We start from the raw sequence: 18,304 nt of genomic DNA on the forward strand, positions 1-18,304 counted from the left end.
AGGCTATTAATACTCAGATTATATTAGATTCAACTGTTTTCTCTGTTGTTTGCTTTTAAATTTTGTTTCTTGCTATATAAGTTCACTATTTTGTTTAGTCAAGACTATTGAATTTGTGATTTTTAAGTTATTGCTTTTATGTTTACAAAATCCTAATTCAGAAAAAGACAAATATTTCACTTTTTTTTTTCTGGTTTCCTTATAAGTTTATTTTTAGGCTGGGCGTGGTGACTCACGTCTGTAATCCCAGCACTTTGGGAGGCTGAGGTGGGCGGATCACCTCAAGTCAGGAGTTCCAGACCAGCCTGGCCAACATGGTGAAACCCCGTGTCTACTAAAAATACAAAAAATTAGCTGGGTGTAGTGGCGCATACCTGTAGTCCCAGCTACTCGGTAGGCTGAGGCAGGATAATTGCTTGAACCCGGGAGGTGGAGGTTGCAGTAAGCCAAGATCATGCTACTGCACTCCAGTCTGGAGGACACAGTGAGACTCTGTCTCAGAAAAAAAATTTATTTATTATTTTATTTTATTTTATTGAGACAGGGTCCCACTCTGTTGCTCAGGCTGGAGTGCAGTGGCGTGATCACAGCTCACTGCAGCCTCGACCTCCCAGGCTCAGGCAATCCTCCCTCCTCAGCCTCCCCACTAGTTGGAACTACAGGCACACGCCACCACACTCAGCTAATTTTTGTATGTTTTTAGTAGAGACGGGGCTTCTCCATGTTGTCCAGGCTGGTCTTGAACTCCTGGGCTCAAGTGATTCACCCACCTCAGCCTCCTAAAGTGTTGGGATTACAGGTATGAGCCACTGCATCCAGTCATAAATTAATTTTTTAAAACAAATATTGTGAGCAATTTCTTTTAAAGTCGGCCAATATGGCCTTATGAAAGAGCTGGTCAGCAGAGTAACTGGGATACCAGACAGTTCAGCTGCAAGGTTCCTGACTAGTAACCTGCTGAAAAAAAAAAAAAGAATTTTCCTAGTTAACTTACAAACTTACAATTCACATCTATTTTCTTTCCTTTTTTTTTTTTTTTTTTTTTTTTTTAAAGACAGAGTCTCACCCTGTCGCCCAGGCTGGAGTGCAATGGCACGATCTTGGCTCACTGCAACCTCTGCCTCCCAGGTTCAAGTGATTCTCCTGCCTCAGCCTCCCAAGTAGCTGGGACTACAGGTGCCTGTCACCATGCCCAGCTAATTTTTTGTATTTTAGTAGAGACGGGGTTTCACCATGTTGCCCAGGCTGGTCTCGAACTCCTGAGCTCACGCAATCTGCCCACCTTGGCCTCCCAAAGTGCTGGGATTATAGGCATGAGCCACTATGCCTGGCCCTTTCCTTTTGTAATTATTCTGGTTTTTGAAGCTGTGCATAGTTTGTATAAAGAACAATAAAACTCTTAATATATTTCATGCTATGTGTTTCCAGCACATGGGGATAAGTCAGCATTACTTACTTAAAACAAATACATAACAAAACAACAGGATGGCTAGGCCCAATTAATGACCAGTTCAATTCAGAGATTTAAGTTCAAAGTTTATTTACCAAGAATATCTTTGCTGATGATAATAACAGAGCAGGCCAGAAATGAAATGACCTAAAGAAGCATGGAATTAAAATACTTTGGTATTCCTGGTGCCAACCAAATTATAAGACTCATACAAGTTTAATGGAACTAGTCAATTAGCCATCTAAAAGCGGTAACAAGTTATTTAATAAATGTTGCATCCTTTTGAAGGAGTCCACGAGTCTTCTCCAAGAAAGATTTTTGAAAGCAAACAAAATGAACATAACCTGCTGTGATCATACGCACCTGTCCAAGTGAAAGGCTGCTACCTCTGCATTGTGTCTATCATAACCAGCATATGGTTCCCCTTCCACCACATAATCTCGGCTATACCTGCAAAGTGAATGGGAAGCACAGATGTATACATGGATTACACCAGTAACAGGTGACAGCACAAGTGGTAGAATACACCCATTAACAAGCCTGATTCTGCTATAGTCACCTTCTCTGTCAACCCTGACAACAACTGTGGATTAGCATGAATTGCCGGTAGATGGAGTGAAGATGAGGTAGAGAAGGAAACTAGAATTCTCTATCTACGTCAGCGATCATTCTAAGAATAAAACATGGAAGATGTCATTTTTGCCCCACTAAAGGGCTTTTGATGTAGTTTAAGTACAGATAAAAGGTAGTTTTCTGGAAGGCAAGGACTGTCTTTGTATTGCCAGCACAGTGTTAAGCACATAGTTGGTGCTTAATAAATGTCTACTAAAATGTTTATTAGACTGACCTGAAGAAATGAAGAAAAATGTGTAATTAAAACTTTTGCTGGCCAGGCACGGTGGCTCACACCTGTAATCCCAGCACCTTGGCAGGCCAAGGTGGGTGGATCACCTGAGGTCGGTAGTTCGAGAACAGCCTGGCCAACATGGCGAAACCCCATCTCTACTAAAAAAATACCAAAATTACCCAGGTGTGGTGGTGAATGCCTGTAATCCCAGCTGCTCAGGAGGCTGAGTCAGGAGAATCGCTTGAACCTGGGAGGCGGAGGTTGCAGTGAGCCGAGACTGTGCCACTGCACTCCAGCCTGGGCAACAGAGTGAGGCTCTGTCTCGAAAAACAAAAAACTTTTGCTTACGAGAATGGCTGTGGCAAAGCTTATAAGAGAAATTAAAATTTGGGGAAAATAGTCTGATATAACTCTCTTTGTTAATAGGAAGGTAACGGTCCTTTTGAAAACAGTTGTTTGAATACCCATTCTTGTTCTTTTTTTTAAGTTTATGATGACGTACTACAAGGAGTCCTGGACTGGCAGTGGGAGGTTGGTGTGGCTGTCATTACTTGACTGGGTAAGCTTAAGCAAAACCTTTCTCTCCTCTGGCTCTCAGATTCCTTATTTACAATATTAGGGGCTGGACTAGGAGGTAATTTCTAAGGTCTCTTTCGTCTTAAACTGCATTCTGATGATTTTCTATCATATGCATGACATAAGCAAAGGATAATGAAGACTGGCATATTTCTTTCTACTAACCATTTTAAAAGATAGAATTTAAATCTGTTAATTGGGGAGAAAAAAGTACTTAATTCACCTATGTTCTCTCTACTGGTCTCCTGCATTTCCTGAATCTAAAGGAGACCTTTTGGGCTTTACAATGGACCTATGAAATATAAATAAATTGACAGTGATGTGGAGAAGAGAGGTTCCACTAAGGATAGTTGGCTCTCTCATGCTAAAACAGCAATAGGGAAGTGGAAAACAGTACTATAAAAGGCAGTGAACTTCAACTTAAATGACCTTAGAATATAAAGTGAAATCATCTCCACAAAATATATCTTCAAGGCAAAATGATGAAGCATTTGTTAGAAGACAGCCACGTATCACCATCTGGTTGGGCACAGTTTCTTCTTAGCATGGTCAATATACTTAAATGTATTTTTTTGTTTGTTTGTTCCTAGTGCAAAGGATTACTTAGGAATAATTTTTAAAAAGGTTTATATTAGCTACCTCTAAATTAAAAGTCAAATTTGAAATACCACTGCAGCAGAAAGCTGACACTATTCAGGTACTGTTCTACTACAGATGCAGGCTATCCTTGAATACTTTATTTTTAGTACTCCAGGGCAGCCACAGGAAGGTATGTGGTGAAGTGCAGTACGGTCCTTTCAGTGAAACATTAGAGACCTTTCCAGTCCGTCTAAAGGCTGCGCACAGTAAAATGCAAAAGCTTAGAGGAATACAGGAACTTTGGGAGTGGGCAGGAGAGGAAAAGATGGAGGGAAGAGAAAAGGGATAAGAACCAAAGAACTACACTGAAGTCAGGCCTGAATCCTTAGCTCACGTTTTGGTTATGTGAAATATGGAAAATCAGAATTCTGGATCTCATTTTTCTCACCTGTAAAATGGACAGTTGGACTAGCTGATCTCCAAGGTCCCTTTTAGTACTTCCTAAGATTACTCATTCACTTCTACCCGCTCCTAGGCCCCTGCCTTCTTGTTCTTTTTCCAACATAACTGCTGTTTTTGCCTGTGAAAATCAATTACTTCTAGAATGGAAATAGCTACATTTAAAAAAAAAAAACACCTTTACTTATAATGTAAGGCAAAATGTGTAAATAAAAGTGTCACTCTATTCCTATATATATCATCTACCTATACGGTACACACCTTGTATCTCTGAGAGTAGGACATGGATAACCAGGCTCCAGAAATGTTAAAACCACAAGTGGCTATTAGAGAAAGGACTTAGATTCTTCTCTTACCAGAGAGTGATCCATCTTAAGTCACTGACAGAGCAGCAAAATTCATACAGTAAATGCCAATAAATCATTCCTATCCTTCTGCTGAAGGACATCGGAGTTTGACCAAGGACATTAATTTGCACTTACACCAGGACTAAATAGCCTCTGAAGCCCTGGGGGTCAGAACAGCATTTTCCTGGGTGTTTAGGGACTGGAGTCAATTTCTGCAAGCACTTAAACTTACACCCACTTTCCCCAGCCTGTGATATTTCCTGATATAAAGCAGCACAGGTCAGTATGTGCAGTGACTAAGAGAGTTAATACCTATGGCAGGGGCCAAAAAAAGCCTTGCTGAGTTGGAGAAGAGAGTGCCCTGGAGCTGGGAGTGGACACGGGCTGTTTAGGAGATGATGGGGGAGCAGGGGGCCAGAGTTTGACAGAAACAAAGAGCAAAGGGAGGATAAGGCTGAGTATAGAGAGGAGGACCAGACAGGGGCTTGACCTTAGGCTGTGGAGGCTGGGTTTTGTCTGGTGGGCAATGGGAAGTCCCTGGATGTTTTAAAGCTGGGTAACATAGTGATAATATGAGTCTTCTGGGGAAGAACGGAAGTGGTTTCCAGGATGGTCTGGAGGAGGGAGGTAATGAGAAGGCTGCAGTGGTAGTAAGAGATATGAGATGAAGCAAGAAGTGACTGGGGTTATGCATTATCTGTTACTACCTCCCCTACTTATCAGTCTGGCCTCTCCTCCCTCCAGTTGTATCTTGTCTGAACATTTCAGGCCTATCCTGCAAAGCACCTGGTCTAACACTGCACGCTCTTGGGAATATCTGTCTTCTAACACATTTCCTGCTGTCCCATCTCCCCTTCAATTCTCCAGTGTACTAGTGGTGGGTGTGACGAGGATCTCCTCTTTTTTTTTTTTTTTTTTTTGAGACGGAGTTTCGTTCTTGTTGCCTAGGCTGGAGTGCAATGGCGCGATGTCGGCTCACTACAACCTCCGCTTCCGGGTTCAAGCGATTCTCCTGCCTCGGCCTTCCGAGTAGCTGGGATTACAGGCACGTGTCTGGCTAATTTTTTGTATTTTTAGTAGAAACGGGGTTTCAGCATGTTAGCCAGGCTGGTCTCGAACTCCTGACCTCAGGTGATCCGCCCACCTCAGCCTCCCAAAGTGCTGGGATTACAGGCGTGAGCCACCACACCCAGCCGGATCTCCTCTTATTTAAATACAAAATGCTCACAACTCATCTCTTTATTTATTTTATTTTATGTCTTTGAGATGGAGTTTTGCTCTTGTTGCCCAGGCTGCAATGCAATGGTGCAATCTCAGCTCACTGCAACCTTCGCCTCCCAGGTTCAAGTGATTCTCCTGCCTCAGACTCCTGAGTAGCTAGGATTACGGGCACACACCAAAACGCCCGGCTAATTTTTTGTATTTTTAGTAGAGATGGGGTTTCGCCATGTTGGCCAGGCTGGTCTCGAACTCCTGACATCAAGTGATCCACCCACCTCGGCCTCCCAAAGTGCTGGGATTACAGGCGTGAGCCACTGTGCCCGGCCATCTCTTTATATACAAATTTTATTTTTGTCTTTAGTTTGCCTTTTTCCATCACTCTGTTTATGCTGCTAATCTCTCAGGCCAAGAAGTCAAAGAACCAAACTTCAAAGCTAAATGCGATTTTTGATGATGCGTGCTCCACGTCATCACTTATGGGAAGCAAACAAACTTACAGAATTCCATGTGTGTGGCAGAATACAAGCTGTTTACAACTCTGACAAATCTGGGTTCAAACTTCCGTACCACTGATTAATGTGAGGTGACCTTGTCAAGTTAGTTACACTCTCTAAACCTCAGTTTCTTATTCAGGAAATAAGAACTGAAATTGTCCAAAAAGGTTAAACCTTCCTATAAGGGTTTAAAGGATTAAAAGATACAAAAGTACTTAGTGTAATCCCTGGCAAATAGTGTGCATTAAACAGAAATTAGATCCCAGGCCCACATAACCACTTTTTTTTTTTTTTTTGAGACAGAGTCTCACTTTGTCACCCAGGCTGGAGGGCAGTGGCACGAGCATGGCTTGCTGTGGCCACAAACTCTCGCACTCAAGCAATCTTCCCACCCTCCCACCTCAGCCTTCCAAGTAGCTGAGACTACAGGTGCACGCCACCACGCTCAGCTAATTTTTTATTTTTTTATAGAGACAGAGTCTCATTACGTCACCCAGGCTCAAGTGATCCACCCACCTCGGCCTCCCAAAGTGCTGGGATTACAGGCGTGAGCCATCACTCCCAGCCCCAATCAAATTTTTATTCTCTGAAAGTCTACCAAATGTTTTAACTTTCCTAATTTCCACGTCACTGACACATATTTCCCAGTTCTAGACCAACAGTGATCCCTTCCATTTCTGGGCTCCCTATACATTCATGTTCTGACTGCCTTTTATTTACTAATAGTTGGGTAAGAAAGGGAGTTGAATTTTGTACATCTTTTCCCTATATTTCTTCTCCCACTCCAGAAAGAAATCTAAAGTCATGTTGTAATTTTTTCAAAAGCTCTACTGAAGAATGAAAAAAATGTTTAGTACCCAAAAGATTTCAGACATTACAAACTTTGAGAATATTCATTGGTAACTAACTCCTGGCAAAAGAATACAAATCACCATCATGATGTTAACCTTATTCAGATTCATATACTCAGAAAACATTTTTAGAAAATTAACTATACCCTCCAAGCTGTCTTGTGTAGAGAAATAAATAAATAAATAAATAAATAAAATAATTAACTATATCACAGAATTGTCACACAAATTATCTCTGTAGATCCCTAGGAAGTCCAAAGGGATCACAAACAACATACATATTTAGTTACTAAGGTAACTAAAATGGCCCAATTCTTTACTTAAAACAGGTGAAAGAAACAATGAGAGATCTATTAGAATAGCTATGATCTGAAACACTGACACCAAACCCTGGTGAGGATGTGAGGCAACAGGAACTCTCATGCATTGCTGGTAGAAACACAAAATGGTACAGCTACTTTGGAAGATAGTTTAGCAGTTTTTTACAAAATGAAACATACTCTTACCATGTGGTCCAGCAATTATGCTTCTGGTATCTATCCAAATGAGTTGAAAATTTATGTCCACACAAAAACCTGCACATGGATGTTTATAGCAGCTTTATTCACAATTGCCCCAAACTTGGAAGCAACCAAGATGTCCTTCAGTAAGTGAATTAAGCTGTGGTACATCTAGACAATGGAATATTATTCAGTGATAAAAACAAATGAACTATCATGCCACAAAAAAATATGTATAAACCTTAAATGCACTTTACCAAGTGAAAGAAGCCAATCTGAAAGGGCTTACATTCTGTGATTGCAACTATATTACATTCAGGAAAAGGCAAAACTATGGAGACAGTAAAAAGACCAGTGGGTTACCAGGTGTTCTGGGGCAGACAGGGAAAAATGAGTAGGTAGAACACAGGGGATTTTTAGGGCAGGAAAACTATTCTGTATGATACTATAAAGGTAGATTCATGTTAAGTGCTAGAAAAGACTTTAGAGATCTAGTCTACCCCTCTTATTTTACTGAAGAGAATTCCAAGAGAAGAAGATGATAAAATAAATCTTATATAAATCCCAAGTTAAATGAATCAACCAACAAGCACATGCAGCTTCCAAGATGAAAACTTACCGCTTAGGTTTGAAAACAACTTTCTGTCCTCCTTCAAGTATCAGTAAGGCTTTCAGTTGTGTCCCTTTATAACCCACATCAGCTTTAATGATTTTCTTGGTGGCCATGGCATGCATGATTGCCCCCAGCTCTGGTGTCTCTTCAGGGTACACTTCCCGGGGAACCACCCACTGGGCTGCAATCTCCCAGGGAGACTGCAAGGTATGGTCCAGCTTGGGTGCCAGCTCCACCCGCAAGCCAGTCATCATTCGGTGAAAGGCCCTCTGGTCCTCCCGGTTGGCAGCTGATGTATCTAAGTTGTCAATCAGGAAAACTTTGGTGAAGATAAAAATGACAAGGAGAATTGCTAACAGCACGACTCGCTGCTTTAGCTTCATGTTGACCTCTTTTCCTTCTCCCCTGACCCACTCTTGCTCATGTATTAAGGAGAGCTGGTGGTGGGGATGGTTAGCAAGGAGATTCCATGATTATACACATTGGTCCATTTCTTCACTGATGCACCTTCCACAGTTCCTGCAAGCCCAAGTACAAAGCAAAATTTGATCAAAAATTCTGTCCTTCCACCCCTGAATCTTTTGCAAGCCTCTAATATATGACTCACCCTTTTAGGCTTTCTAATCTTGAGCTCAAGAAGGTTCAATAATTTAAAATTAACTAATCTGGAGAAGGACCTAATGATGGCAGCAGCGACACAAGTGGAGCAGCAGCTGCGAAGACGCCAGCTGCAGTGGGAGAGGCATGGCCAAGGCTGCACACTCCATGGAGCTGGAAGGAGCTGGGAACAGGTGGGATCCCTGCCTTCTTCCAAGTTGGTGGAGCAGGAGCCCCGTGCTCCTGGGTGCAGCTGCAGCCACCCAGCCACAGCTACACCCACAGGCTCCAAAATGCTACTCCTGCTGCCTGTTCTCTCCCCACTCCCAGCACCCACTCTGGGGTGGAGCAAAATTGTGGCCGAGCCCAGGTGATGTTGTGACCTGTATACATGTGGTTGGGGCAGTGCTGATACACCAGGACCCTGCTGTCTCAGCCCACTCTGGACTTTGGGCACCAATGAGCATGGGAGGGAGGCCAAGGGAGGACTGAGGACGGCTCAGTGTAGGCCTGCAGGCATCCCTTGGTACAAACAGCCTGGGCACTGTGGATGACATGAATGGTGGCAGGAGGCAGACTCCTGAGCGGAAAGGGATGGGTCCCTGGTGAAGCCCCACCTTCAAGCCAGGGATGGCCTGAAGCATGGGGGCTGGGCTGTCAGTTCTGGTTAAGAGTCCGCAAACCACAGTGAGAACTTATGGTGCTTTTTCCGGGGCCACCCATGGGCCAGTCAACACACACTTCCTCTCTTCTGAGCTCATAGAAACCCTGGACTCAGCCAGACTCAAACAGATGTCTGGACAACCTGTGTGCAAAAGGGATCTACCCACTGTGGGTCTCCTCTCCACTGAGAGCTAGACACTCATCAGAATGACATGGCTGCAGAAAGAGCTACCCACTTTGGGTATCCAGAGAGCTGTTCTATTGCTCAATGAAGCACCTCTCCACTTTGCTCACCCCCCCAGTTGTCTGCATACCTCATTATTTCTGGGCGTGGGACAAGAACTCAGGACCCACCAAATGGCAGGACTGAAAGAGCTGTAATGTAAACAGGGCTGAAACACACCCCTGCTCACCATGTGGTAGGCAATCAGAAAGAGAGAAGAGCTGGGGCCCTTTGGGGAGCTCAGACCTAGGGTCTCCCCGAGCCAGGGCTGTGACACCCTCTTTGGGGTTCTGAGGTTCCTGGTGTCTCCAAGTTTCTGGATGCCACCATGTTCCCCTTGTCCAGACACAGGCACCCGCAGCAGAAGCTGCGTGTGATACTCTGGTCCAGCTGCAGCCTCATACAGAACTGGCAGCTGTGCTTATGCCTGGAGCTGCCTATCCCACCACAGCAGCCAGCGTGCCTGGCTGTGTGCAGTGGCCAGACCCCATGCTAGCTTGTCCACACACCCCTTGCTGCTCTGCACCTGGCTTGCCCTTGGCAGGTGTAAGATCCAGGCCAGTAGTACGAGCTGAGCACAGCCTGCAAGGCTGAGTGGGTAGAACGAGCCCAGTGGGCGCAAGCACTACTCAGGCAGAAGGCACCACGGCCACGGCCACAGCCACAGAGGTTTCTCACTGGCAAAGTGACACCCCAAGGATCCCGTGACACTAATAAGCAAGAACCACATACACTGAAAATTTTAAAGCAAATATTTCTATTTTAATTGGAATGTAAGCCATCTAGGAGCCATGAGGTTGGCTACACATGCCTAATAACCAAAACAATGAGAAAAAACACAACAAAAACAAAAGAGCAAGCTATACATAATTGTTAAACTTTCATTTTTTTAACTTTCAAAATCCATAAAGGACTTTTGCATATCCCAAACCACCAGTATTTGGTAACTTTCCAATTCTCATTCTGGTAAGACAACAATTCCTAAAAATGCCAGAGGGTGCAGAGGAGAGCCGTCTCTGAGTCCAAGTATTCAGCGATCCTGGACGTGTCATATCTGCTGCTCATGTATTTAAATACAACCCCAGACACATATTTCTACTTAGTCCTTCACCAATTATTTTTCAAAATTACAATACCTGCAAACCATGGATAATCAAAACTGGGTACATTAAGTAAAGGGAAAAAAATATTCCCATACCATCTAGCTATTAGCAGAATATAACCAGAAAACTAATAAAGCCTGGTACTATGGCAACACTGCTACGTCTGGAATGGTCAGGCATATAACAATAATATTCATGTCACAGACATCAAGAAGTGCTCCTTCTAGCATGGGGCTGACCACACTCTGGGCAATTCTTAAGTTAAAAGATTCCAAATACAAGATTTTTGCAAGGGTGTCAAGAACATACAATTCTGTCTCATTTGCATCCTGAGAGGTTGCTTTCTACTCCATAAGGCCATTTAAAAACATGCACAGGCTTGCTCTGCTCTATGCCTACAGACAGCACAGCACTGAGGTAAGACAAAGATGACAAGAAGATAACAGGATGTTGCTTCACTCTCCAATTCATTTAACAACTCAAACCATTAATCCAAAAAATAAAACCAATACAAAAAAATAAAGCAAATGATTCAGGCTGAGACACTCCCACTTAAACGTGATACTGCTCCCTTAATAACAGCTGGAAACATAATCAAAAGCAGCCTATCAGAGCAACAATGTATTCTGAGGGCAACACCTTGCAGTGGGCCAGCTGAATGAAGTTTATTCTCAGTGATTAACCACTCCTTTTCTGTTCATTTCAAGAAGGAAGCAGAAAGTGAGAGTTAATTTCAAATTCTAATTATCCCCCGCCACCTGTTTTGTTTCATCATCATCTCCCAGGGTACACAACACTATTAGCTGAAACAAAGGCAATTCAAGTGCATCTAAAATGTAATTGTGATGGTATCAAGTTTGGTGTGGAACTCAAAAAAACACAGCAGTGCTAGCAGAGAAGATTTCAGAGATTTTTGCTAGTTCTAATGCAACCTAAACCACACAGCTTTTTCAAGTGCTTGTTCAACAGTACACTTCTCGGGCTGCAGAGATAAAAGGCAATATGGAAATCTAGTTGTATTGACAATTGCTTGCTCAGCGTCTCCAGACGCCACTAGCTACAAATGCAATACAATTCTGGCACAAAGGGGTCAGCTTAATAGGCTTTTACTTTCTACAGAACATCCTTCAGGACTAAAGTCTGGTTAACCCATAAACTTTTTTTTTTTTTTTTTTTGAGATGGAGTTTCACTTTTGTTGCTCAGGCTGGAATGCCATGGCGCAGTCTCGGCTTACCACAACCTCTGCCTCCCAGGTTCAAGCGATTCTCCTGCCTCAGCCTCCCAAGTAGCTGGGATTACAGGCATGCGCCACCACGCCCACCTAATTTTGTATTTTTAGTAGAGACAGGGTTTCTCCATGTTGGTCAGGCTGGTCTTGAACTCCTGACCTCAGGTGATCTGCCAGCCTTGGCCTCCTAAAGTGCTGGGATTACAGGCATGAGCCACTGTCCCGGCCAACCCATAAACTTTTAATGGTATTGCTCATTCATTTAGAAAGAAGAAAATCCTCCCCCTCGTGCTATATAAATATATCATATCCAAACATTTTGCACAAAGGTTAGAGCTGTGGTTGTTTTGTTTTTATCATCAATGCAATAAAAAGTTCTAACAGTTCCAAAATTCAGATAAGAAAAAAGGTCCAATTCCACAATCCAAGTTTGTGTGCTTTTGTTTTGAAACTTATTTCAAAACTTCTCCTTTTGAAGAGGCCTCAGACGAACACATTCATCAATTCAGGGCCATAAACAATTCACTCACTCAGCAAGGTTAGAAATTTACATTAAGGGAACTGGCTGGGGGCAGTGCCTCACGCCTGTAATCCCAACACTTTGGGAGGCTGAGGCGGGCAGATCACCTGAGGTCAGGAGTTCAAGACCAGCCTGGACAACACGGCGAAAACCCATCTCTAGCTGGGCATGGTGGTGGGCACCTGTAATCCCAGCTACTCAGGAGGCTGAGGCAGGAGACAATAGCTTGAACCTGGGAGGGAGAGGTTGCAGTGAGCTGAGATCATGCCATTGCACTCCAGCCTGTGCGACAGAGTGAAGCTCCCTCTCACACACAAAAAAAAAAGAGAGAGAGAGAGACAGACAGACATACAGAAAGCAAGCAAGCAAGCAGGCAAGAAAGAAATAAATTTATATTAAGGGAACTGAAGGGTTCTATTATTTCACTATTTCCTTCTGCAGATTCTAAGTGAGGGCAGGTTAAAAAAAAAAAGAGACTACACAAGTTTTCATGTTTGTGATTATAGTCACCACATCCTGGTAGAATAAGAGTGCAATTTGTCATTGTTCTTTACAGCCGTCTTTCATTTCCACAGCCACCAACTTCAGTGCTCATCACCTTCCTTTGGACCACAGAAAGAACTGATGCCTGAGCCTCCAGGTTCTCCAATCCAGCCTAGATAATGCAGCCACAATCATTTTTCAAATGACTCAGCCACCTTTGATTCTAGATTCCTTGGCAAGGCATTAAAGCTGTATCCTAAATAGCTTCCAAGCTAGACATTACTCCCATTGTTCCTCTTCTCAGCTTTAGCCACAATGGATCAACTGAACATGCCATGGTCCTCCTCTTGATGTGCAGGTGCCCTTTGCTTCTGTCATTCCTTACACTGTAGTCCCTCAAAATTCCTCTTTCTCTTGCCCTTTCTTCCAATCTTCTTCTGGTAAAGTCTGAGCCTCCTTCCAAGGCCATCTCTAAGGCAATTTTTGGTCCCTCCTCACACTCTTAAAGTAACTTCTCCCTCCTTTCGGCCAGGACTTAACTACATTCGGCCTTGTATAATACTTTATTGTATATGGTTCTTAATTCTCCTTTCAGAATCTTGGCTCCTTAGAATGATCCCCTTCATTCCTTTATATGTGAGAGAGGAGAAAGTACCCGAGACAGGGTTTCCATGCCATATACTCTTCCTTTTTTATTTGGGACAAGGAGCATACACTATATTCTGCAAACTGGACTTTTCCAAAGATTCCCCATTTCAGACACTAAGGAAATAAAAGCAAATTCACTGGGTATATTCAAACTATTCACGTAAACCTCACTAACATTCCCAGAAGAATGTGCCTGCTCTATTTCACACCCTCAGCTCCTCCGATAAATGCTTCAAACAGTGCAACAATGTCCAGTTATATTAAGGTAATTTATTTTAATGTTTCTGTTATGCAGAACAGAAACTACCTCAAAGAACAAATAAACTCAAGGTAATAAATTTAAAAGTGTTAAATATAAAAAAGGCAGTACAAATGGCATATCTGTAAATACTTTTCACATGAAAAGCTGACATAAACTCCCAGCCTGGAGTTCTGGAAAGTAGACCTTTACAAGGAATTTTCCTACTGAACCCTGGTTTCAACCTGAGCTCCATCAGCTATATGGGGCTTGCTACGGAGGCTAATTTACTTATTTACCTTTTTTATTTTGAGACAGAGTCTCGCTCTGTCACCCAGGCTGGAGTGCAGTGGTGCTATCTCGGCTCACTGCAACCTCCACCTCCTGGGTTCAAGCGATTGTCCTGCCTCAGCCTCCCAAGTAGCTGGGATTACAGGTGTCTGCCACCACACCCGGCTAATTTTTGTATTTTTAGTAGAGACGGGGTTTCACCATGTTGGGCAGGCTGGTCTCGAACTCCTGACCTCAAGTGATCCACCCACCTCAGCCCCACAAAGTGCTGGGATTACGGGTGTGAGCCACCACACCCAGCCGGCTAATTCACTTTCATTCTACACACACACACACACACACACACAAACACACTCATCCTACTCATTTGATAAATATTGTATAAAGGCAAACTTAAGACTATGAAGTTGTTTTGGGAGAAGAGATATAGATTCCACAGAAAAAAAGTGAGGTCTTAATGTAAAGTCTTCTTTCAAGAATCCCCTCTCCGGTCCATGCCTCCAAGATGACAAAGAAAAGATGGAACAAAATCATGTCAAAAAGGGCCACAGCCACATGCAGCCATTCACTGCATGAACTGTGCCTGATGCATGCCCAAAGCCAAGGCCATTAAGAAATTCATCATTCGAAATATAGTGGAGGCCACAGCAGTCAGGGACATTTCTGAAGCAGCGTCTTTGATGCCTATGTGCTTCCCAAGCTGTTTGTGAAGCTACATTACTGTGTGAATTGTGCAATTCACAGCAAAGTAGTCAGGAATCAATCTCATGAAGCCTGCAAGGACCGAACATCCCTACCCCGATTTAGACCTGTGGATGCTGCCCCACAACCCCCACCAAAGCCCGTGTAAGGAGCTGAGTCCTTAAAGACTGAAGACAGACCATTCTCTGGAGAAAAATAAAATGGAAATTTTACTTAAAAAAAAATCTGGCTGATGGTGGAGGAACATTTACACAAAAGCACGTTGGTGTGGGGGTCTATAGATCATGTGATAAATCTCAATGTAAGTGGCTGCCGAGGAACATGAGAACACCTGGCCTTAACGCTTACTACCTTACTAGAGAGTCCTACAAGCCACCAATGAGATTCCAAGCCTTATTAGAAGTGTCCCCTTGAATCACCCTCTGATTAAGTGACAAGCTCACAATACTACCTCTGAGGTCACAGAGAAGAAATAAATACCAACCTCTGCTCATAGCAACTAAAAGTGAAAGTTATGGTAAAAGTAAACGTAAGTTTCACTTTTTGTGTTTCTAATTTAATGGTCAAATCAGGTTCTTATGACTTAACTAGAATGTAACATGCTTTGTAAATGTAAAGCACCACAAAGGAAATGCTTAGTAAGAATGCTTCATGCAGAGGACTAACAAAAAAGGAGATCTGAGGCAAAAGGGTAGGATTTCTTAACTGGTATAGAATTATATTTATGCATACAATCTCTTTGTCCTTGATCCTGAGTAGGAACTACAAGGATCCTTTTACAAAATTCTTTGGTAATTATTGGTTTCAGTAAAACTGAAGGTTTGGTGAGTATAGGAGGTAAGACTTGAATTTGAGTTTTTTGCTGACTGTCTGCAAAGACAGACACTAGCAATTTCTCCTATCAAGAGGTGGAGTCAGGGCCAAACACGCTGGTTTACACCTGTAATCCTAACATTTTGGGAGGCTGAGGCAGAAGGACTGCCTGAGCCCAGGAATTCGAGACCGGCCTGGGTAACATAGTGAAACCCTGTCTCTATTATTAAAAAAAAAAAAAAAAAAGAGAGAGAGAGAGAGAAAGAGGTGCAGTCTGTTTTTCCTCCTCGTGAATCTGGGCTGGCTTTGTAACTTGCTTAGACAATAGAATGTTGTGGAAATGACTGTGTGCCAGTTCTGGGCCCTGGCCTTAAGAGACCTGGCAGCTTCCACTTTCACGGGATCTAGCTACCATGTAAAGAAGCTCAAGCTAAGACTACCAAATGACAAGTGATCTATATGGAGAGAGGTCCAGCCAACCCTTGGCTATCCTGGTCACCCCAGCTGAAGTGCCAGACATGAAGATGACACCTTCAAGGACATTCCAGTCCCAGTTGTGGTCTGGCAGAATGTAGTCACTATTGTGACCCCAGCCTATACCATTTGGGCAGGAACACGTGAGACCAGATGACCTATATAATTATAAGAAATAACAGGCTAGGAACAGTGGCTCACACCTGTAATCCCAGCACTTTGGGAGGCGAGATGGGCGGATCACCCGAGGTAGGGAGTTTGAGACCAGCCTGGCCAACATGGTGAAACCCCATCTCTACTAAAATACAAAAAATTAGCCGGGCATGGTGGCACATGCCTGTAGTCCCAGCTACTTGAGAGGCTGAGGCAGGAGAATCGCTTGAACCCAGGAGGCGGAGGTTGCAGTGAGCCGACATCGCGCCACTGCACTCCAGCCTGGTGACAGAGCAAGACTCTGTTTCAAAAAAAAAAAAAAAAAAGAAAAGAAAAAGAAAGAAAGAAATAACAAATCATTGTCTTAAGCCACTATTATTTTGAGGTAGTTTGTAAAACCCAACATTCTCACATCTGTTCTGCTCCTATCAACTCCTTTTGGGGATACTAAAAATACCAGGGGAGAAGACATAGGGAAATAAATTATGTGACTAAAAACAATGATCTCAGGGAGGGGGTAATCACTAAACTAACCATTAAGTGCAAATAAAAATTGGTTTGATAAATTGTTAGGTCATATTTGTAAATTATTATTAATGGCTTCTAGGAGCAATATACTCATTATAAAAGTTATATGTAATTTATATTTTTCTGTCTTCATTGTATATATTTAGAAAGACACATAATTAACAAAGTCTCTTAAAGGTACCACAAGAAGAAATAGATTTTCAACTGGATCATTTACTAAAATCCACTTGCATACTTCAGAACCCTACTTAGACTTATGCAGAGCAATCAAGGCTAACCTCACACATTCACACACTAACACGTCAGGCTTATAAAGCCTAACTTTTGTACTTCAGCCAAAACATAAATAGCAAAAATCACATCTTTTAGTGCAAAAAAAGTCAGACACACACACGCTTTTACCATGGACTGTCTGGTATACTGCCCTTTTGATTTTTAACTAGCAGTGACAGTAGGGCACTGTGCATATTATTATTAGCTGTTATGAGTTTACACCCCCTGTTCCCTAGAAATAAATGTAGTCTCTCCTGATGGTTAGTGGCAGTGATAAGTAAAATTAAGAATATTCAGAAATCTTTTAGTATTGTGTGACAGTCAAGATGTCCAGAAAGTCAAAACCTCCAATATTAAATAGCATTATGTGTTTATTATCTCAGTAAATGCTGAGTACCCTGGGAAAACCAGCCTACTCCTGCTTTGCTGCCTGCCACAACAGCATGCTATTCTTCCTTTCATCTTCACATGAGGGTCTTCAACTAAAAATAAAAACTAATACCAAGTAATAGCATTAATCAGTATCTATAGATATTTTTTCTTCTTTTCTCTGCTAATTCTCCACTTAAGAAATAGCTTCTTAATTCACCTTCTTATTTTAAATATAAGTTTTCTGTAGCAGAGGGGTTAAAAGCATGTCCTCTGGATTCAGAATGCCTGGGCCTGGATGCTTCCTTTACCACCTAATGTGGGTCTTGGGAAAGAGATTTAACTTCTGACCTCTCTGGGTCTCAGTTTCTGCATATAAAAAAATGAAACAAGAATACTATTACCTAACTCACAGCATTGTTAAAAATGAATGAGCCAGCTACTCGGGAGGCTGAGGCTGCAGTGAGCCAAGATCATGCCACTGCACACTCCAGCCTGGGCGACACAGCAAGATCTTGTCTCAAAAAAAAAAAAAAAAAAAAAGAATGAGACCTCTACATGTATTGTGCTAAGATTAGTGCCTGGATGACCCACAGTAATCACTTGTTAATCATTATCACCATATCAAAAACCCAGATGACCTTCTGAGAGGAGAAAAATGACAAAGAAAACCCTCATTGGAATCAATATACCATAATGTTGTCTTCTCAGTTATATAGTGAGGGGCCAAATCCACACACTGCATTACTAAGAGTTTAATAGTAATTAGTAGTCTTGTATTTCTGAACCAAATCCTTGCCTAAATTTGAGAAGTAGATAAGACTATGCAAATAGATTTTCAGAGTGAGTGTCAAACAAATCAGAAGACTGGGAGGCTGTCACTAATTTGGCCAACCTGTTTCTCTTCTCTACAAAGTTCAATTCTACCACATTCAAGGTAACTGAAACAGATGGGAAACATGAACTTATCCCACTTCACAAAAAAAGGCTAAAATAGAATGTCTTTCACAACTGTTTTCAGTTTGGAAAATTAGTTCTGTGTTTTAAAGATGACAGCTTT

The 18,304-nt window shown here is 42.5% G+C and overlaps 1 protein-coding gene across 1 annotated transcript in view; it reads right to left on the reverse strand.

Annotated features, from left to right (window-relative positions):
• FAM20B (FAM20B glycosaminoglycan xylosylkinase) overlaps positions 1 to 18,304 on the reverse strand; it is a 48,810-nt gene that overhangs the window by 24,659 nt on the left and 5,847 nt on the right. Inside the window, exons 2-3 of the mRNA XM_030823928.1 lie at positions 7,944 to 8,456; positions 1,814 to 1,900 (exon numbers count right to left, since the gene is read on the reverse strand). Of these exons, the coding sequence (XP_030679788.1) occupies positions 1,814 to 1,900; positions 7,944 to 8,320 (464 nt within the window). The 5' untranslated portion in view covers positions 8,321 to 8,456. The remainder of the gene's footprint in view (positions 1 to 1,813; positions 1,901 to 7,943; positions 8,457 to 18,304) is intronic.

Source organism: Nomascus leucogenys, chromosome 12, assembly GCF_006542625.1.
Source record: "Nomascus leucogenys isolate Asia chromosome 12, Asia_NLE_v1, whole genome shotgun sequence".
NCBI lineage: Eukaryota > Metazoa > Chordata > Mammalia > Primates > Hylobatidae > Nomascus > Nomascus leucogenys.